Below are 23,342 nucleotides of genomic sequence, written 5' to 3' on the forward strand. Positions count from 1 at the left end.
TTCTGGTCTCTTTGGGGCTTTCTCTGCCCTCACTGAAGTCCTCTTTGGGCACCAGGGAGGGTTTCCTTGCAAGCCATGGAGACACTCCAGTTCTCTCCTGCCATGTCTTGGTTTGAATCTATTTATATATTTATTTCCCAGCACTGTCCTATACATTGTCATACACAAGTCAACCGCGCATTAGGTGGCAGGAGGGGGGGGGCTGTATTTTGACCTGGAGTGAAAGAAACAGCTAGCAGGCTTTCAGAATTAGAGTGAAGTACCACACGGTAAGAGGTGCAGTGACCTCAGGGCAAAAATTTCAGCAGGGGGTCCACTGTTCCTCAGACCTTGTGGGGGGCCGGGCAGCGGTGGAGGGACAATGAGCGGCATGCGAAAGGGCTCCGGAGAGGGGCTGCTTTAAATGGCGTGAGGTCGAGCTATCACGCTGCTGCTGCTGGCACCAATCAAAGCCCAGCCCCTTCCTCCGCAGGGCAGGGAGAAGCCAGGAGGAGGGAGGGAGGAGGCACCACAGCAGTGTGTGTGGGGGGGGAATGGCTCAGCCCAATCAGAATCAGAACCATGCCGATCCATGTGGCGATTCCCGGACCATCCGCAGGCTGGATCCAGAAGGCAATTGGGCCAAATCCGGCCCCCGGGCCTTAGTTTGCCGACCCATGCTCAAGATAGTATGGAGTAATAATGCAGATATATAAATTCCTCAATCCATTCTTCACGTTATTGTTCTTCAGTGTTTCTGTACTGTTAAAATTATTAACTTGCCTCTTGACGAATCATTGTATTTATGAAAAGCTGTGATCTGACAGGTACGGTATACATAAAGCAAAATGAAATTACATATTGTATATATGCAGTACTTAAATGTCATTACAATCTGTTTGGTTTTTTGTATAAACTAAACCAGTAATCTGTCTAAATGGCTATTTTACTTTTGACATGCACCAATTCATCCTTATATTTATTTTGTGTCCAGTCATGAAATTTTATTCAGAATGGAATGTGAGAGAACTTCAGGATTGGGCTCTGGGGATTCAGAACATGAATAAGTTGATGGGCTGTGGGGAAAGTCAGTATTTTAAAGAAGTCTCTTCCAATTCTCCTGTCATAGCCTTCACCAGTCACTGAGCTTTACTTTCCAAAATTCCTAACATAAAATGTATTTTTTCTTTCATAGGTCGGCATTCTTCAACTTTACACAGATTCAGTCTTCCAAGTACATGGGCAGGAAGAGGAAAACATCAAACTATGTGGATGTCACTTAAAATGCTTTAGAGGAACCTTCCACAACTTTGTGCCTTCCAAACGTTTTAGAGCGCAACTTCCATCATCCCTCACCATGGCCATGCTGGCTGGGCTGATGAGAGTTATAGAGTGAAACTTGAGGAAGGCTGCTCTAGAAGGTCTTAACCAAAGCAATTTTCAGCAATTTTCAATTCAGCAATATTATTGCTAAAATGATGGTGGTGATGATGATGATGAATAATTGCTTTATTCTCACCAGGGGAGCAATTGGTGAAGGGCAGATTAGAAATATTATTATTTGTTTGTTTATATGCCACTTATAGGGACCCAGGTGGCTCTGTGGGTTAAACCACTGAGCCTAGGGCTTGCTGATCAGAAGGTCGGCGGTTCAAATCCCTGTGACGGGGTGAGCTCCCATTGCTTGGTCCCAGCTCCTGCCAACCTAGCAGTTCGAAAGCACGTCAAAATGCAAGTAGATAAATAGGAACCGCTACAGCGGGAAGGTAAACGGCGTTTCCATGTGCTGCTCTGGTTTGCCAGAAGTGGCTTTGTCATGCTGTCCACATGACCTGGAAGCTATACGCCGGCTCCCTCGGCCAATAATGCGAGATGAGCGCGCAACCCCAGAGTCGGTCACGACTGGACCTAATGGTCAGGGGTCCCTTTACCTTTACCTTTTATGCCACTTATAAACCACTTAGAAGCCATTTTGGCATATAACTACAAAAATTAATAAATAATTTTAGAAACACAAGAACAATTCTACTGCACACTAAAACATCCTTAAAATATACAATAAAAGAAGCGATTAAAAAGCATGAGAATCAGAACAGTTTTTAAAAAAATAAAAGACCATGAAATGAAACGAGAAGTTAAATTCAGGGGTGTCTAAACAGGTGTGTCTTCAGGATTCAGCAGAATTCCAACACTGCTCTCTCATATTTCAGCAATGATGACTTTCCACAACGGTAGTGCTGCCAGTGAAAAAGCCAACTTCTGTGTTACTGCAGGTCTATAACCACCAGGGCATTACAAAACACAGCTCGTACTGGGCAGTAGTCCAAAGTTTTTTAAGGGCTTAGTATGTAAGCAACAGAACTTTAAAACTGGCTCGGTGGCTAATAGGCAGTCAACACAGATCCTTCAGCACCAATATGATATGTGCCCAATAAGGAGCACCACTCAACAGCTGTGCTGCAGCATTCTGTACCAGCTTTAGCCTCTGGACCAACTGTACAAATATATAAATAAATAATCCAAATAAGCAGAAGAACAGGTAGGGTCTACTTTGTATCGCCAATAAGAGAAGTTAGAATGCCCAATGAAGGTTATAATCAACTGATCTATGTCTCAACTCTATAAAGTTTTCAGAGGAAAAGGCAAGCCATCCATAATCTGCTTTGCAACACATGGGAAAACATATTGCAATCTGATTGTGAAAGTTGTACTTCAGCAACAACCAGAAGACTTCTGTGAAAATCAATATCTTTCTTTAGTTGAAAGAGAAGATACAACAAATTCTGTAGACATCTGTGTGAAGGGTTTCAGTGCTCACAAGTGAATTATATCAAGTGCATATTTTGAGAGGACAATCAGGTTCACATTACATGATTATTCACTTATTAAAATGACTGAGTGGTTATGAAAATCTGTTTTGATAAGTATTGCCCTGATTTATTGCTGTAGACTAATCTATCATGAAATTATATAAGATGATGCTCATCTTATTTTAAGGTAGGTTTAGGTATCTCAACACAGATTAAAACACTGATTAATTAAATTAACATTTCCACCATGTAACTAGCAACATTTGTTTTGCTAGTTATGCTAAAGCAGGGGTCCCCAAACTTACCTGGCTTTGGGCCGGTGCCCGCTGCGGCAATTGCGCGGCGGGCCGGAGGGCGGGAGAGCATGCGTGTGCGCACGCCCATACGCGTGCACACACGCTATTTCCTGTCAGAGGAGCACCAAAAATAGCTTGTGTGCATGTGCACGGGCCTCCTCCGACCCGGAAGTGTGGCGGAAATGACACATGCGTGCAAGCTATTTCGATCGCACATCCAACCTGGAAGTGGGCAGCCGCACTGCGCTGCTAAGAGCAGGCAGCGGCAGCAGGGGGCGTGTGGCATTGTGGGCCGGATTAAAGAGGCCTTCGGGCCATATCTGGCCCGTGGGCCGTAGTCTGGGAAAGCCTGTGCTAAAGGAAGGGATGAGATTCTGTCAGCATGCAATATTAAATATGATGAAGGTGGTAAGTAATATTGCTACAACGTGACATTGCTTATGAAAGTAAGCACCACATCCTTCCAGTGGAGACTACTTTGAACAGTAGTTTTGTCTGAAGAATAATAGAATGGTAGAGTTGGAGGGACCACAAGGATAATCTCATCCAACCCCGTGCAATGCAGGAATATTTTGCCCGAAGTAGGTCTGAAACCCACAACCCTGAGATTAAGGGTCTCATGCTCTACTGACTGAGCTATCCCAGCAGAGGAATAACTGATTTTGTGATGAAGGAGAATGTAGTCATGGGCACAGCACCGCTAAACCTAAACATAGAGGGGCCAAGTGTTAACAAATAGGTTGTATCCAATAGTGGTTTTGTGCTAGTGGAACCACTTCTACCAGTGCAAGACAGAGAATTGTATTTTGCCAATGCACCCAAAAGTGGTTGGTGAACTCTCTGGAACAGTATGAGGAATGGCATGAAAGGCTGCAATTGATAGTGAGTCTTGGGCAGCATTTGGTAGGGCATTTTTCTTATTATTATTTTTGGCCCAAGAGGCCTTTCATTTTTCATCATTTGTCTTTTGCTTTACTGGATGAAGTTTCTGCATCATTGTTGTTTACACTGTAACACACAACATTTTTAGTTACTCAATGTAAGCTACCTTGGGGGAATTAATAGTGGAAAGGATTTTAAATGGCAATTATATAGAGATCTGGCTCATAGGACATTTTACATTAAGTTAGGACACCATACATGGGAAGCCAACAGCTGCCTTTTCCTCTCCTCTCCTCTCCTCTGTCTGACCTAGAGCCACATCACATATGTCCATGCAGCAGCAACTAGGTTCTATAGGATTAACAGATAGCAGATCCACTGTTTGTCTCCGCATTTCTTGAAAAGTATAGGTTCCAAAAAAAATCTTTCCCTACAATGTCTCAGGAAGTGAGTGAAGAAGGAAATAAGCTGAAGAGGTGCCTTTATTCTCCCTGCTGTTGTGTCCTGGGTCATAGGGAGAGCAGAAGCAGAGACCGAGCCCAGCAGGGAAAGAGCTATAGAAGAGAAATGCATTTCAATAATGACCCAGACCTCCTAGAGTTGCTTTCAGCTATGGAGCAAAGCACAAGGGCCCCTACCCTCTCTGGATTTCACCCTATGATGCAACTACAGAATTTTTCTTTCTTTCCTCTGTGTTGCTTGTGGTTTTAGAAATCTGAACTTCACAGTCTGGGGGTCAGCAAGGTGAGCTTTCCAATAACCGGATTCCCCTGACAGTTACAGTATTATTTTCAATCTTACAATCCCCATTAACAGGAAAGAACTTCAGGAACTTTTCATATGGTTAGTAGGGGCCAAAGAGATAAGTTCTATATTCCAAAGTATGACATATCTGAAAAATGTGCATGCCCAATCTTTTCTTGAAAACTTTCAAGAAACATGACTGGTAAGTTTTAATTTTTTTTTTTAAAAAGAATAGTAATAGCTATCCTCCATGCCCAAGATGCTTTTATAATGTCTATTCATAAGTAAATTCAATTCAGCGAAGTCCTTTTCTAATGTTAATTGAAAGCTTTCTGTTTGCACATTCAGCCCATTTTATTGCTTTCTTGCTTAGTGCAGCTGGAGGATTACAGATGCCCCTTAATTGGTCAACCTTTGTGCTGTTTATGTGTGTGTACTAATGTACTGCTTGCTTTCCATTGTAACAAAATGGTGCTATGTCATTGTAATAGCAAAAAATAACTATAAAAGGAAATATAACATAACTTTAATGGGGATTCATGACATGAAGGTATAGGTACAACAATTCTTTCTTCTTGTAAGCAGTGTTTGTTTGGGGCCTTTTAATAACTTTTTTGAAGTTTTAGAAATCTTTTTTTTCAGTTTCCCCCCACTGTTCAGCTTATTGCCATTGATATTAGTTATGTATATATCATTTTGATTTTTTTACTCATGTTTTAATATTGTAATTAAATAGTTTGCATGACCTTTTTCATAATTTTGTTATTGCTAAAAACTGCGAGAAACAATTTAAATTTTATTTTTGTGTTTCATAAAAATGGCTTTGCACAAATGGTTTGTAATATAGCTTTATAATATTTATATTCATAAAATACTCATAATCATAATGCCCTGAGGAGAACTCACTTTAGAATATATTCGAATTAATGTTTTCTTCTCCTGCATCAAGATTTCCCCTTTTCCTTCCCCCCACCCCCTCCAACTGGCTCCTCCTTGGTTTTTCTTTTCTGTTAGAAGGAGCCACATCAACATATAACATGCTTCAGTGCCAGGTTCATGGCTTATCAACATAACATTGTATATGCACCATAAGGCAAGATTAATGTAGAAGTCATGCACTCTGGTGCAAAGTGATATCATTTAAACTTGCGTTGGAGTGCTAAAAGAAGAGCCAATGCAATACAATGGATAAATAACTTACCATTTCACATTAGCAGACACATGGCATATCGGTGCAATATAAGTACTGTAATCTAATAAAGGTATATTTATAAATAATCTTAGCTACAGAGCGTACCTTTTCCATTCTTCATGATTTTGGAAGAAATATCCCTGGTGTCTTCAATTGGACCCATGCAGTTAAAGTTCTCTGTGACTTTGAAAATATATCCTACTGTGTCAATGAACGTTTCACTAGCACTTGTGTGAAACATTTGATTTTTCTAAACCCTACTTGAAAGAAATGTTTTGACTTTCAATATGGTTTACTGTATCTTTCTCACTTGTATAGAAATGTTGGCCTCTAGCAATAGTAAACCACATATTACTCATACTTCTTAATCCCTCAAAAATCAAGATTTTAATTCGCTTTAATGCCCTTTCTTTTAATTAGAATGTTGCTAAATCTCTAGGCAGTCTTACTAACCACTTTAACCTCCTTTTAATTTGTCGTCTAGAAAATTATAACTCTTCATTAACTTTGGGAGACAGAGCATTAAAATTGTGATATATCATTCCCCATTTTATTAACAATCTACTTAATGAATTCAGTGCTTGAAGCAGATCGTGGTGATAATATATGCATTTACAATGTTTTTTTTAACAAGAATTTGGCAAGAAAGCTAATATAAGAGCACACATTTAATTGCATGCATAGGAGTACACGTGCACAGACTCAGACAGAGAATCAAATGCAGTTGGGAGAAATTTGATTTAAGAAATTATGGAAATCAGAGAACAAAACACAAATGTGTGCTTTGATTAACTTTGCTAGAGATTCACTATCGCTATCTCAGAAACATCAGAATTTCATTTATAACGCTGAATCATGGCTGACAAATAACAAACACTATTCTTACACGGTCAAACTTTTGATGATTATAGTGATCCTAACCTCTTTCTCAGTTTGGCAGTGTATCATTTGGAACATATGTCAGGATATGGGTTAGATTCAGCCAGTGAACCTGTGAAATAGTGTCAAGTAACAATCAATAATTTTTAAAGCATCAACTTTATTAGAAAACAAACTAAAATACATTGATAAAGTACAATTGGTACTTAACTGAATGGTAGATTTAGGAGGGGTTGTTGGGCTATTGGGTTGGGCTTAGGCTCCACCTTGAGGATGAGGCAGGAGGGGAAAAAAACTCTTCAGAGACATGATTGGCTCCTGATCAGTTTTATCAGGAAAATAACAGAAAACTCAACTCCTGGTAAAAGGGGGGAGACTCGTGAACGATTGTGAACAAATCTAAAGAATCTAAACATTCCAACACAAACTTATAAACCATTGCAGCCTCCACTAGGGTGTGGTCCTGATAGCCCAGCGACCCTGCCTAAATATCCTATTCAAGTAAGTACCAACAGTACAATTTCAGGAGCACAGCATATCCAACTAGGGTGATTCCAAGCTGCACTGGAGATTACTAAGGCAGAAGGACCTGCTGCAGGACCATATGGCCAAAAGCGACCTCCACTAAGACATCTTATGATGCTTTGTGAATGTAGTCAGAACATGGAAACTTGACAGAACTTTGGGTAGAAAGGAGGGGTCAGTTCTCAAAACTGCCCATTCCTTATGGAACATACATAAATGCTTTGTTATGGGATAGGGTCTCCAACTCTGACACTCTTAACACTGGAAGTAACAACTATTTGTCCAAGGGTTCAAATGTAGGCTTGTGTAAGGCTGAGACAACAGCATGCAGGTCCCAGGAAGGAAAACAGCAGGCCACCAGTAGACACAGTAGGGCTCTCCCATGAAGGAAGTGCTTCAGCAGAGGGTGTGCCAATAAGTGGGAGGCATTATCGAGTTGCCCCTTCGCGCTTCAGTGTGTTGGGTTGAGGATGTCAGGAACTGCTGACTTGTCCAACTTGAGAGGGTGGAGCTTCACTGGCAGATCAGAACGTGCATGCTTCCACTCTGGTCTACTGGCTACACTTAAAAGCTGACTGCACATGGCACTTTCAGCACAGTCAGCAGAGAGCAAACCCTCCCTCTTTTTCATGCTGCACTGTATTGTGATGTGTTTTAATCATGTTTTGCCATTTTGGGACCTGGGAAGGAATTTGCCTTCAAACAGATTGGGCCCATTGGGGTTTATTTTGCCTTCCCCATAGGAAAATGTCACAACCTTTGGCAGGTGAGGCACTGGGTGGAATCCTAGTCATCAAGGTCTTGAGGTAATTTGGGCATCATTCTGACCGAAGAACAGGTGTGTACTCAGGGTACCCCATTAGAGGGGTCTAGGCGGAATTCTCTGTCCAGAAGCCAAGCCACCCTGGTAGACGGGCATTTTGGGGAGGCCACAATCCTTGGCACAGTGCTGAAATGGATATATGCCTGAGCCAAAGTCCACCTACATCTGAAATTTTTGTCCACCTGCATCTGAAAAGCTGTGGCCATTTTTATCTCAGATTGTTATCTTGTCATGTTTGTTCCTTTACACCAGGGGTCCCCAAACTAAGGCCCGGGGGCTGGATTTGGCCCAATCACCTTCTCAATCTGGCCCACGGACGGTCCAGGAATCAGTGTGTTTTTACATGAGTAGAATGTGTCCTTTTATTTAAAATGCATCTCTGGGTTATTTGTGGGGCCTGCCTGGTGTTTTTACATGAGTAGAATGTGTCCTTTTATTTAAAATGCACCTCTGGGTTATTTGCGGGGCATAGGAATTCGTTCATTATTATTTTTTCAAAATATAGTCCGGCCCCCACAAGGTCTGAGGGACAGTGGACCGGCCCCCTGCTGAAAAAGTTTGGTGACCCCTGCTTTACACCTTAGCTATATCATCTGCACCGGGAGGGGTAGCACTGCAACTGGGACCACAACATGCATTCAGATAAAGCTGAATCATTGTGTTCAATTTTTTTTTGCCATTCCAGTCTTCTGACAACCTCTCTGACTACTGATCATCAAGATTTGCAGTAAAGCTTCTTCTCTTTCCACAGGGGAGGAGTTGTGAACGGGAATCGCTTCCTGCGCTCACAGGTGCACAGCTGGGCCCCCTGTGTCACTGGAGTCCTGGGCCTGCGCCAAGCACCCCAGCCAGCCAATCCAACTGGCTGGGGGAAGGAATGGTTTAGGCGTTTTAAAATGCCTGCAGGCCCTTGAGCTCTTCACACTTTGGATAACTGAAGCACCCTGTCCTGGGGACAGTCTACGACAGGGGTCCCCAGACTTACCGCGCAGTGGGCCGGTGCCCGCTGCGCCGACCGCGCGGCGGGCCAGAGGGCAGGGGAGTGTGCGCGCAGCGGGCCGGAGGGCGGGGGAGTGCACGCCCGTGCGCGTGCGCACACGCACACGGGCGGGAAAAAATCGCCGAAAATCGCTTGTGCGCATGCGTATGGGCCTCCCCCGACCCGGAAGTGCATCGGAAATGACCTATTCTGGGTCGGGAGAGGCCCATACGCATGCGCACAAAGGATTTTCGGCGATTTTTTGCCGATTTTTATGATCGTCGCCGCGCCGCGCGCCGTAAGAGCGGGCGGTGGCAGCGGGCGGCGGGGGTCGTCGTGGGCCGGATTGGGAGGCCGATTGGGCCGCATCCGGCCCAGGGGCCGTAGTTTGGGGACCCTGGTCTACGGTATATCTAACAATCCAGGATAGCAATGGGAAACGGCGCTGGAATAAGGGAATTTCCAGCAAAAAAAGGGAGAGTTGACAGCTGTGGCTTGGAATAAGGGAGTTTCCCGCAAAAAAAGGGTTGACAGCTATGACCCTTGTTTTGGTAACAAAACTCTTATCTATTTGATTACATTATTGCTCTGGTTGCAGTTAAATACTGTATCATCTTAATTATGTGGGTTCATCTTTAGGGGCTTGAGCCTTAAGGGCAAAAGATTGGGTGAGATCCATTTATTTCCTTTTTCCAGTCCTGGGATTCCACACTAGAAAACTTGTGGTTTTTTTAAAGTGTGAAAGGAAAAATTACCTTGATTTTTGAATTAAGAATCTCTGGAAGAAAGCCAAAGAGCTGTGGGAATGTAGGATAGATGGGGAATTACAGAAAGAACCAATAGCAACCTCCCTCCCCCCTCCACCTTATGCTAATTAGTGGTAGCAGGAAAAGGAAACAATAAATTTAGACCCCCCTGACAATTTGGAGGGCTAGAAAATCCCTTATGAAAAGAGATGGGAATTTTAAACTAAAACTATATTTTGAAAATGATAGATGAAGTGATGGTGTGATCGAGCAACACAAATAAAAATTTGTTGCCTCCCAGGGCAACACTTTAAAATTTGTAAGTTATAACGTCCCATCGGACTATATCAATAATAATGTCCCAGCTGACTGTGTGTGTGTGTGTGTGTGTGTGCGCGCACACACACACACACACACACACGTCTTCTACATAATATTTTTTTTGGTCTCATTAACAGGCCCCCTTTCAGCTTTGCATTTATTAAACAGAAATTGTAATCTGTTCAATAAAAATGATAGAAAAGGTGTTAGTTAACAACAACTGAATGTTTCACAAAACGAACTGCAAAATAATTCAGGTGGGTAGCTGTGTTGGTCTGACGCAGTCGAAATATATATAAAAATATATATAAAATTGTCCAGTAGCACCTTAGAGACCAACTAATAGTTGCAAAATTGTTATTTTCTACATCCATCCCTATGAGATGCCAACATTTAACACCAGTTACATGGGCAAAAAATAAATAAAATGCAGCTTTCCACATACTGCGACCCAAATTTTAAAAAGCACCTTTTGGTTTTGAGCAGAGGTCTCTATACGAACTATTACCTAAGGATACCTGGAAACTGTCGGAAGCCATAATCCAAGTATTCTCCCCAAAAAGTACAAGGAAGAAATAAAACTACTAATATTCATGCATGTTGTTTGGTAACAGCATTATACCATAAGGAAAGCTGCAATAATTCATAACAGCATCTTGTAATAAAACAGTTTTATGCATCCCTCTCAAACTGTTTAGTGCTCATATCTCATCAGATGGCTGAGTAAGCATTACTCTTTGGGACAGTAAATCTCAGTTTCCAATATGGTCTGCATTCAGAGACATGTATTTTAGCATTCATTCTAAAACACTTAGAGCTAAGTATTTGTAAAGAATGGGAAGCTATATATTTAAATGTCTGAATGCCATTTGCTTTGTCAACTTCACTAATCTAAGTTTGTTCTAGAGATGAGTCAAATGGGTCCTCAGGCAGTCCTGCATCAATATTATGGTATATTCAACCACTTAGGACAAAACAATTACAGCTGTTTATTTTTTGTTTATTTGAACCTTGCACAAAACGGGTTTCTGTGGTTTTTTTTATTTAAAAAAAGACTGAATTCATAGCAACCTTGGCAAGCTATGCTAATGTGCAATTTCAGGAAGATATGGAAGAAAGAGTGACACTGGGACAGCAGGCAACACGTTTTAACAGGCTCCTTTGAGTCACATAACATTTTTCCTAGGCAGGCGTGGGGAAATCCATGTATGTAATTGCATGTCACAACCATGTGAGTATCTATTTTTATGCAGCAAAGCAGATTCTAAATAGCTACAATTGTTGCAATATATACAAACACACATACTTTTATGTAAGGGCTGGTATCTCGGGTTAGAGGAAAACAAGTCAGACAAGACGACGTTCAGCAGCTGATTGCAAGAGATTGGGGGGGGGAGATAAAGGACGCTAGCTCCCTTCCCGGCTGCCCCCTTGCCCAGGCCTCCATTGTTGAATGGTCTGCCGAGGGAGGCTGTTTGTTTCCCCAGCAACATGTGACTGGCTGATTGGATTATCTGGCTGATTAGATTATCAGAAGCTGCAGAACTGAGTTGAACAGGATTTTTTCCCTTTGCAAAGTAAACTCAACAACTTTGAGCTGATCCTTTAAAACAGGGGCTTTTCTTCTTTGAAAAAGAAGCTGCACAACTGTGGGCTGATCCCCACAAAAACAGGGCTTTTCCCCTTTCCTCCTCTGAAAACTAAGTGCGTCTTTATGGTCGGGTGCATCTTATGGAGCGAAAAATACGGTATTTTAATTTAAGTTCGGTTTGATTGTTGTGTCCTACAAGGTTTTGTGTTGTGTCCCCACGTTATTTAATTTCTATACGAAGATGCTGCAACACAACAAAGATGTGTGGAAGTCCTTGGTACTTAAGATCAGATGGACTGGATATAAATTTAAGTCCTGAAGCTTAATCTATGCAAGTCAGACATGTCTTTCATTAGTCTTTCATTATCTTGAATAAGATATGTGCATACTTTTTGTTGCTACACACCCTTTAAGAATCAGTTTTACTGCTTGGGACTGCTCCTAGACCTGACACTGGTGGGGGTACATGATGGCTACTATTTAAATCCTCATTTTCAAGTCCCCAATAAAGCTTGTTTGAATTTGTGTTATTACTTTCAATTGGGTGCTTTATGAATGCATGTTCCTCTTTAATTTGTGTAGCTATCAGGATTATACTCCATAGTGGAAAATGCAAAGAAGGAAGGTTTACTTTATTGTTGTGTCAGAAGGTTAAACTATCTGAAGGGAACACCTTTTTCAAACAGTACATATGTCATGACAAACTGAAGTGCATATCGAGACCACTGCCATTTTCTTAACTAATGCCACTGAACTAAATTAGAGAAACAACTGGGGAATTTTATTTTTAAAAATGGGGGAAAATAGAGAGATATCCACACAGCACTACTATATAGATACTGTGCTATGCGTCACTGAAATTAGACCTCCTTGTAAGAGAAAGTACAATAAATATGTGCCCTGCACTTATCAACACATATGACAAATTAGAAAAGACTTTATCAAATCATTAAATAATTCCTTGTTGGCTGCACATATTAAAATTATAAAGCATATACTATTTGTCCTCATAATTCCTGGAGGAGATGGATTACTAGATTGGCTTTGGTTACAACGTGAAAAAAGAGAGAGAAGGCATTCGGTGCAACACAGAATGCTCAGTAATAACTTATGTGACAACTAAGAGATGGGGCTTTTGATCATGTAACATTCTAACTGTAGTTTGCAATAATTGTGTGTCAGTCTTCACACCTTTTCCAAGTTGTTCGAGATCTTCAAGAGAGAAAATTATGATGACAACACTTATAATTAGTCATATCCTCATAGCTGTCAAGTTTTCCCTTTTCTCGCGAGGAAGCCTATTCAGCATAAGGGGAAATCCCTTTAAAAAAGGGATAACTTGGCAGCTATGCATATCCTATGTCTACCTAGAGACATGCAGGATATTATACAGACTTCCTGCTTTTACCTTGCAAAGTACAAAAACACTGCAGTGGCTCTCTGCTTTAAATTAATGCAATTAAGATATATCTCAAGTAAAGCATCCAGATATAAATCCTCCCAATACTATTATAAAATTATGGCCCTTTTTTAAAAAAAGGCCTGTATCTTGTTTGTTTTGGACCATACCCCGTGTTGGGTCCTCAGATAAAGCACAATTTTTAATTTATTGTGGCATAAAAATTCTCTGCAGCTCTGCGGTGTTTACCTAATACATATTTTTACATCAACAAGGTATTAACTTGTTCAATGGCATCCACACAAGGCAATGAAGTCCATCTAGTGTTACCTTGCTCAATGGCACCCACATTAGCAGGGCCGGATGTACTATGAAACTATTGAAAAAGATCTAATTTTCATGACTTCTATAGATATCTGTCCATTGCAACTAATGCCCATTCTATTCCTGTGACTTCTGAGCCACAACAAGGCTTCCAAGGTCAAAGATTTATGCTGTTATGAATAGTGGAAGAAAGATAGTCAACAAAAACCTTACTTTTACTTCCCTTGCAACATTATACTCTACGGGTAGCTTCACTGCAAGCTGTTGGCCAGGCCCGGCTCTAGGTAGACCCCCGGTGGCGCAGGGCACCATGGCGCCGGCCCGCCAGAAAGGCGCCGTGAGCTGCGCCCGCCCGCTGGCCGGCCGATCCGCCGATCCGCCACGCAGCTGCGCCTGTGGGAGCCGCGCTGCGCGCTGCGCCCACCTGCCCACCGCGCTGGGAAACGGGACGGGAGGGCGCCAGAGAGATCGCACTGTGCCTGCCCGCCCGCCCGCCGCTGCGCCCACTGCGCTGGGAAACGGGGCGGGAGGGCGCCGGAGAGATCCGGCGCACCACAGCGGCAGGGGCGTTTAAGACAGCCCTGCTGTTGGCCTTTGTGGATAAAGGGGGACTGCATGAACAACCAATATTGGGTGGACCAGCAAATCAGACAAATGCCTCCATTTAATAGAATGAGCCTCATGCCTAGAGAGTGGCCTGATAAATCCATTTCAGTGTTTCCAGTAAATAATTCTTGTGACCTCATTTAAACTCCAAGTTATTCTGTCAACATCTAATTCTGCATCCTGAGGCAAATCGGTGAAGTTGGCACAAATCAGCAGTTGCCAGCTTGACATATGTGATTCTACAGTACTCCAGTGTACTTAGAATTCAGAATACTTTGCTAGCAATAAAATGCACTTTTTAAAAGAAAAAAATGTACACAAGCTGTACTGATTTAACTTTCCTGAAAACTGTGTTTCCTTTCCATCAAACTATACATAGGACAGACCTATATTTATGTACCACTAGTAACTACCTGTATACTTGATCCACCAAGAAACAAGAGAATAATAGAGGAACAGTCCCCCCCCCCCGGCAGTGCATACATTTACCCTTAAAATACACCCATACTAGGCTAATTTACTACACATATTGTTTACTTCAAAGTGGGAATAAACAGTCAAGGAAATGTAAATTAGTAGTTACAGAAATAGTAAGTAGGCCAAAATATGGAAATAAAAATAATACCAGGGGAAAATAATTGTATTTGGGAAACTAATGTAAACAACAACTAGCAGAGACGGTAACCATTTTATACCAAAAGAAAGCTGAAGCAATTTCATGAAAGAAGAAGAAAGTTGGGAAAAGGTTTTAAAATCAGTGATCTAGAAACAAAGAACCCTATTGTGGTTTTGAAGCCATGCAAACACAGGATAATTTATACACTTCAGGAGCAACAGTTCTTCAGCTGAAGCATAGTTACAACTTAAAGATCACAAGGACCATTGACAAGAAGTGTCTATGCTGTTGTGCCTGAATGTGACGAATCCAGATTCAGACGCTGATTCAGCAGTAAAGCTCACTGGGGTCCTTAGCCAAGTCTCTATTCTGCAGTTTAAGCTACCTCACATTATGATGCTAAACCCTAGCTCACTGGAAGAATGGCAGGTAATATATCTACTGCACAGAGATATTGTGAATTAACGTTCATAGTGCCAAAGAAATTTTAAGAATTTTGAAAGAAACAACAAATACTTCACAGGGAATTCTATTGCTAAGAGCTATTAGCTCCAATCCAAACCAAGCACATTCATACAGTGATTTAAAACATGTTTAGAGGGCATAAGGTACTTTTAGCATTGTATAGTAGGATAAAATTAAAAGCTATGTTGAACAAATATTCTTCCAAGAGACGGAGCCATATATGCTTGTGAATCAATTTTGCTGGGAAGACAATATTTTGAGAAAAGCATTGTCTAGGATTCATTCTGGGCTAGGAAAAGCAACAGAAATAACTTCATTGGGATCAATCTTACAAAGGGACTATAAGACTTAATATCAATCTATATGACAACTGGACATTTGAAAAGTGTGCTAGTTTTCCCCACCCGCCATTTATGCCTGCCTTAGGAACGCAACAATTTCTTAATAGCCAGACTATTTGGAACTTTTCATATCACAAGTCTGGGCTATGTTTTTCTGTATTTGAATTATTCACACACTGAAAAGAGTAAGACATAGAAGCATAATAAATTTTCACTTAAAGTAACATAGAAATAAATATAAGCAAAGTAAAAACAATATGTAAAGATACTTATCTCAATAGTTTTTGTTAAAATGGAAAAAAGTTATAAAAGGAAGTTTACACATTCATGTGAAGAATTTATGTCAATCTAAAATTTAACATGGGCTTTCGATTCTGTGTGAGGCACTAACAAACTACTAACGAAATTGAAAATGGGTCTTCTCCCTCCATTTTTAAATTAAATTAAATGTAAGGCAGATGCAGTGACAAAATAATGTCAGAGAAAAGTGTACATTCTCCACATTTCAATTCACTTCAGTAAGATATATGGGATAAATTACAAAGTACCTCATAGGTAATTATTACCAAATGTTAATCACAATGTTTTACTCATCTTATCAGTAATGCTAGTCCCACAAAAAAAAAGTAGTGAAAATGTCTCTATTATACCTGTAATGAACCTTAGTGACATAACACAAGGGTATAATATGTGGGCCTCTCCAGAAATATGACAACATGACAGCTGGTTAATACTAATAATTATTAATACCTCTATGTTAAAAGGGGAAATATAGAAAGGCTTTCTGAATATAACAAAGCTAACATATTCACCACTTGACTTCACAATGAAAACTGAATTTTGTACTTGCATGTCAAATCACAACTGAACACAACTTCCAATACAAATGCAGAGTAACTGCATGGACACTTAAATATAGTGCTGTAATGGTTTAAAAAAAAGTGTCTTAGAACATACCTTGTCTTGGAAACTCATCAGACTCTCTGTGAACTAGGTCAGTAACTCGATTTCCATAGTGCATTCTGGTGTCGTGATCATAAGCCTTCAGTGTCTCACTTGAACTATAGGACTTCTGAGTAGGCACTCTACAGTCCTCACTGTCCAGTGATGAACTTGTGTAGCGACATTCCTTTCCACACCTGCCTCTTGTCAAAGAGCGGTGCCTTCGATCTTTTATATCCATAATTCTGGAAGAAAATGAAACTTTTTCCCACTGGTGCAAAACTTTAAGGCAGAGACTGGTCACTTTTCCACCTACAAAAAATAAAAATAATGCTTAAGTATAAAGTGATGACTTAAATATACGTTTGTTTGTGTGCGCGCGCGTCTGTGTGTATGTGTAAAGTCACATTTTCTCACTTTCTTAGAAAACTAAAGTGAAAAAGACACAACAGCCAACAAAGGATTTCAATTGCTTTAAAAAACCTATATAGGTAATTGATCCTAATGGAAACAAATGAAAGAAATTTGATTTAACTGCTCGAGTTATATTTTATTAAAACTATGTTTTTATTGAAGAGTTTAAAAATTGATGAAAAAACAAACTGCTGTAGTCTTTTCATTTATGCATGCACACTGATAACAACATGACAGTCCTTTTGACACTCTGATATTAGCTCATGCTCTGCAACCACACACAGAAAAACAGATTGAAAACAGCTTTAATTATTTCCTTTTATAGCTGCAGGAGGGTCTGAAATGTAGAACATCATATGAAGTGTGCAGATTAGAATGAAGCACACAGTGAAGTTTAAAGAATGAACCATTAAGGTTCACAAGCTATACAAGCAAGTTTCAGAAAAACCACTAACGCTTCCTTAGTACTCCTTCATAATTCCCATTTTTCCATCATATTTTTTTTCCTTCAACTGGCTTTCTCAACCACCATAAAGCTCCACTGGTGTTAGGCAGTTCTGGATTGCTCCCTTAGTCTAGTTATGATTACAGCCTAAGCATCTTTGAACTCTCTTACTACATCAGGGGTTAAAAACATTTTGGACCAGCAGGCACATTACAAATTGTTAGAAAGTGCTGTAGGTGTCAGTTACAAAATGGCTGTCATGGGAGCAGGCCATAACACAAAATGTGTACCATGGAGGGACAGGCATAATATATCATAGCAGCTGTGGATGGCATGGCATCACATGAAAACAGAGGGCCATCTTTGCTGCTCCCTACTCCCTCTAACCACATGCTTATTGTGGGAAGTCACCCATGTGTTCTGATTGTGCAGATCATGCACACAATGATGCTGTTGGTATCTAATACACAGGGAATGTTTCCATATACCAGGAAAAATATACCATGTGGCCACACCACATTTTCTCTCCCCTCCCCTCTCTCTCTCACACACAGAGCACATGCACACATACAGACCACAGACACACATGCTTCTCTCACACACAATCAAACACTTCGCACATGCATCCCTCAATCTCTTACACAGACCGTACACAGAGCACATACACTCCTCCCTTTCTTACAGATCACACATACATATATGCTTCTTCTCCTCTCCCCTCTCCTCCCCCACTCTCACACTCAGAAAGACATCTCACTCTCTTTCTCTCTGCCCAAGTGGATATATCTCAATAATACAAACATAGTGAGAGCATACTTAAGCACACACATTCAGAAAGCCCCTCCATGGGTGAAGGAAGTGCCTGCCATTGGAAATAAATAAAAAGGAGAGCCATGAAATGTGTGCCCATGGGCGCTGGGTTGGCAATCTTTGTACTACATCATCCCAAATCTCTTGTCTTAATACTCATGCAACCTCTGAATCTTTATGGGCTTGACAGACATAATTTGTTTGTTTGTTTGTTTTTAAAATTTATATCATGCCCATATGGTTGGGTTTCCCCAGCCAATTTGGGTGGCTTACAGCACATATAAAACCACAACAAATCAAACATTAAAAACAAAACAAAATATCCTATACAAGCAACAAACAAACCAAGAAATCAATAGAAATCAACAACAACAACACTAAACAGTTTACAGTTATACCCAAATTAAAATAACCACCAACTCCAACTAAACATTTAACTAGCACAGGTCTGAAGAAGTGTGCATGTACACGAAAGCTCATACCAATGACAAACTTAGTTGGTCTCTAAGGTGCTACTGGAAGAAATTTTTCTATTTTGTTTTTATTTTGTTTAAACATTTAACCAACACCACCTCGACAAAAAACCCCTCAGAGGAACCAAAATTAGAAACATTTTAAAATATTTTATCCAGTTGTCACAAACCAAGAGTTGTTCCAGCAATGTCCCTCTGGCCTCCCGGGAGCCTCTTTTAGCTGTTTAGGGTGAGTCTGGGCGCCCGCCCCCTAGACCAGGTGGAAATGTGTTTTGCAGCAGCGAGCAGGTCTTCCAGCATTCATGGCAGCAGCAACATCCCTGGCTTTACATAACTAATATATGGAAGATAAGCCAACAGATGGCTTCTAGCTTAGCTACAGAAAAAGTGTGGCCAACACCCTGAAACCAGTATTCCTCTGACTGCCAGGATTAAGAGCAGGCTACATGAACCATGAAGCATTTCATGCTATTTCCTCCCCTTCAGAGTATCACTCTGAAAAGAAGCAATTTTAGGTAACCAGAAGAACCAGATGTTTGAAGACACCCACATCTATATTACAATCTGTGAATTTTTAAAATCATAACAAGTTTATTTTTTAAAAAATGTGAGAATCCATGAGACAAGGTAAAAAAACACCAGAACAATAGAAAACCGAATACCTACCGTTTTCTGGAAAACAACACCCCAAACCAATAAAAGATACTTACTTAAAAGCCTGGAGTGTTACAATTGTAAAAACCATCAGCCTGCATATATTAGGCAAATTTATATACATGTGCATAACTTTAAGCACACGGGCAGCATACTTTTAGTATTCAATATGTGTTTCCAATATTGGAAGTTTTGCTTCAGGCTTGGAAGTCTAAATATCATAGAAATATATATGCATGGGGGAAGATTTTTGCCTAGAGGGCATGGGGAGTACATAGGTCATCACCCTCAGATGATGATGATGATGAATTAAATTTGTGTACCTCCCTTCATCTAAAGATCAAAAGGTGGTTGACAACTTATATACCGGTATATATAATGAAAACACAAACACGCTTAAAATATCATAGAATGTTAATCAGCTAAAGGCCTCGGATCACTTGTAGGTGGAAAGCTGGAACTGATAAATACTATATGACATCATATTCATAGGTATCAACTAGTCCAGCCCAAGGTTTTTTGTTGCATAGGTGATTTAAATTTTTGCCACCACACTTCTTTGGTGAGCAACATAACAATAAAACATTGAACACACCCAGCATCTTCTATATTTTTAGAAAGTTGGCTTGACATGTCCACCCGCTTTTGTGCCGAAAAAACTCTCGGTTGACATTCTGTCAGAAAGAGAGAGGAGGAATGGGAGGAGATTACTGAGTCTATTGGTGGAGAGGGTCTGGGTTGTTCCCTAGGACACCACATTCTCCACATGCTGCCGTATGTTTCAAGAGTGGAGGGAGAGTTGAATTAACCAGCTGTTACCCTGCCACCGGAGATGAAGGCTGCCCTGCTAACTGGGAAAATGCAAGACCCTGAGTCAGATAGTAAGTTGGCCAGGCAAACTTAGGCCCCATCTCCAAGGATGCATCATCAAATGCAGCTGTACAAGCCAACACAGCCTACTTGGGGTGTTCGCTTGCTTGCCCACTCCCATTGCTTGGAAAGAGAACTAAGAGAATGACTGTGCCCACCACACCCTTGAAAAGATGAGCAAAGAAAGTGTGTAAGGTTGCGACAATGCCTTAGATTGTGTCTAGCCATGTATCTTAGAGCCCTGCTTCTGAGCTACTAATTTTGTAACCAGTATCTTAATTTTTGTTTAAATCATGTGCTAACCTTTAGAATAAAGTCCTCAGGAATACTTGAGCCGAGAGTCCAAGTTCTGTGTCTGAAAGCAGAGTTCCTGACCAGGCACTTGCTCTGCATTTCACCCTCAGTGCAGCCTGGGAATGCATGTTTCACCTTTTCTGGCATTTTGGCAGTCTTCAAGAGTACTCCTGGATATGGCCACTTACTCCAAAACAGCTTGACTTTTTCTCTTGGATCTTCCACCTGGATACCAATCTCCCCAAGTTATTATCCAGTAAAAACCTTACTGGGGACATGAATCTCTCTATTTGAATTTAATCTACCAATAAGTACTGCTTCTCCCTTCCTATGTTCAGCTCAGTAGACTTCCTCTATCATTCTCTTTTTCCTCCTCATTCTGCCTTCTCTCCTCTCCATCTAGGCCAGGCATCCCCAAACTGCGGCCCTCCAGATGTTTTGGCCTACAACTGATCCCTAGCTAGCAGGACCAGTAGTTGGGGAAGATGGGAATTGTAGTCCAAAACATCTTGGGATGCCTGATCTAGGCACTACAGCACAGTCAATACTAGTGAATAAAGGTAAAGGGACCCCTGACCATTAGGTCCAGTCGTGACTAACTCTGGGGTCGCGGTGCTCATCTTGCGTTATTGGCCAAGGAAGCCGGCGTACAGCTTCCAGGTCATGTGGCCAGCATGACAAAGCCGCTTCTGGCGAAACCAGAGCAGTACACGGAAACGCCGTTTACCTTCCCGCTGGAGCAGTACCTATTTATCTACTTGCACTTTGATGTGCTTTCAAACTGCTAGGTTGGCAGGAGCTGGAACTGAGCAATGGGACCTCACTCCGTCGCAGGGAATAGAACCACCAACCTTCAGATCGGTAAGCCCTAGGCTCTGTGGTTTAACCCACAGCGCCACCCGCGTCCCTATAATACTAGTGAATACACAGAGACAATAAATTTTTTCCTGTTGCACATTCATGTCCTTGTCAAGTGGTTTAAAATGAGTTAGAAAGCAGAAATTGATACATAGAATAGCTAGTAAGACTGAGGATGAATTACAGCATAAATGAAATAAAGCAAACGGCAAAAGAGTAGTATAAATGACTTCAGGTGACTTAGAATCAGTAGTTAAACTGCAGATTTAACTCATGAGTTCTGACTGGTAGTTGCTTTTCTCTGTGCTACAAGCTTCCCTGCTTTTTGATTTTTATCATGCTACGTAGAAAATATGTCCTGTGCACTAGAATCACATTTATTTCAATTTTTTTAGTGGTTACATAAAAAAACCAAACCAGTCATTATGATCAAAGTCCTTAGTCTTTGTTAAATTATAAATACTTTCCTCCTGCATAAAAAGAACAATTATCTACTGCTACAGTGTTGTTAAGGTAGATAAAATAATTTATCATTGCATAATTAACACAATATTGTTAAGCATGCTTTAACAATTTTGTATAATGGATTCATATCACTAGAGAATACTTTCGATTAAGCAACAACTTTAGAAACAATTTTTGACCATGACTGTTTAAATTGATTGTCTAAATTGACTTCTAAAAATCAGATATGTATAAATGACTTTTTTAAAAAAACCACACACACAAAAAACCCCCACACACAGTCTTTTCAGTTGCAGGTACATAGATCTAACCTACATTTTTTTGACTCAAGTTCTCTGACTGTCTTCCTCTGACATCCAGTACATAGCTGTTGGAAGTGCATATATTCCCCAGTATGTTATACTGCTGAATATACTTCGAGTGAAGACAGCACAACACATTCCCTCTATATACCAATGTTTTAAGTATTTTGTTTCACACATAATGATGGCATTGTTAAATCACCCTGCTAGCAGGTAGAGCTGCCATCAGGATCATGAGCGATTGACAATTGTGTGGAGGATTATTTAGATGAACATATATGTAATTTCATATGGGCGCTGCTGAAATTTCCACAATGGAAGATGCTGCTCAAAGATGCTGCCACCATTAAGCAAGCCATGACAACCTTGGATAAAAAGGCAACACCATTTCTGCTATGGCCATATCTGATGGACATAAAGAAAACGACAATTCAGCTATAAAGAACTTCATGGTTAAGGATAAGAGAGAAGGGAAGAGGACAGTGAGATCAGAAGAAGGCAGCATTAATGAGAAAGGAAAAGGGGAAAGGGGAATTCAGGAGATACAAACTGTTTGTATCTCATTCTCTCATTGCTGTTGGATCTTGTGATCCACTGTTTACATTCCATTGTGATAGGAGTGTAGGAACGGAACTCAAACACTGTACTTCCGTCCCGTGTGCTTTTGTATTTTTTCTTTGTTCTCCGCTTTCAGACAGAGAGGACGTGTGAAGCTGCTCCTCACACTAGCAATGTTTGTTGTTTTTATTTGCTGTAAATAAAGAAGTTTTCGGGATGCCAAATGCCTCCACAGCCTTGCTTCTTGCTGGTACTCTGCTACTGCATTAGTGTGCCCACAGCTCCCCTGGATGTGGGTCGCTGGACACCTGCATACGTGAAAGGGTGGTATGCTCACACATGGGAGATTCGTGTATGCAGCAGTTTGCTTGTTTCTAGTTATGCTATAGAGCAGATATTGGACTACAGTGCCCATCATCCTATGCTGTCTTGGACTGAGAGAAATGTGGTCCAGCAACATATAGAGGATACCATTCCCGGTATAGAATGTCCCACTGGGTGTTGAGGAGACATGCTTCTTAGCTTTAAAAATCAGACTGTCCCTTAAGCAGTAGGAACTGCTGCTCCAAAAATTATAGCAAAAAAGAAAAGAAAAGAAAAGTGCATATTTAGTTTTTGTATTACATTACATCTGTAGACTCCAGTTACTCTCAGAGATTCATGCTGGGAACAACTTTGATAATATGCTACAAAAACAACACATTTGTGTGGAACTCTCTCTCTCTCTCTCCCCCAAAAT

General features: G+C 40.9%; 1 protein-coding gene across 1 annotated transcript in view; it reads right to left on the reverse strand.

Moving 5' to 3' along the window:
• TENM2 (teneurin transmembrane protein 2) overlaps positions 1-16,701 on the reverse strand; it is a 645,216-nt gene extending 628,515 nt beyond the window's left edge. Inside the window, exon 1 of the mRNA XM_035105136.2 lies at positions 16,476-16,701. Within this exon, the coding sequence (XP_034961027.1) occupies positions 16,476-16,701 (226 nt within the window). The remainder of the gene's footprint in view (positions 1-16,475) is intronic.
• Between the last annotated feature and the right edge of the window lie 6,641 nt (positions 16,702-23,342).

This window comes from Zootoca vivipara, chromosome 2 (genome assembly GCF_963506605.1).
Source record: "Zootoca vivipara chromosome 2, rZooViv1.1, whole genome shotgun sequence".
NCBI lineage: Eukaryota > Metazoa > Chordata > Lepidosauria > Squamata > Lacertidae > Zootoca > Zootoca vivipara.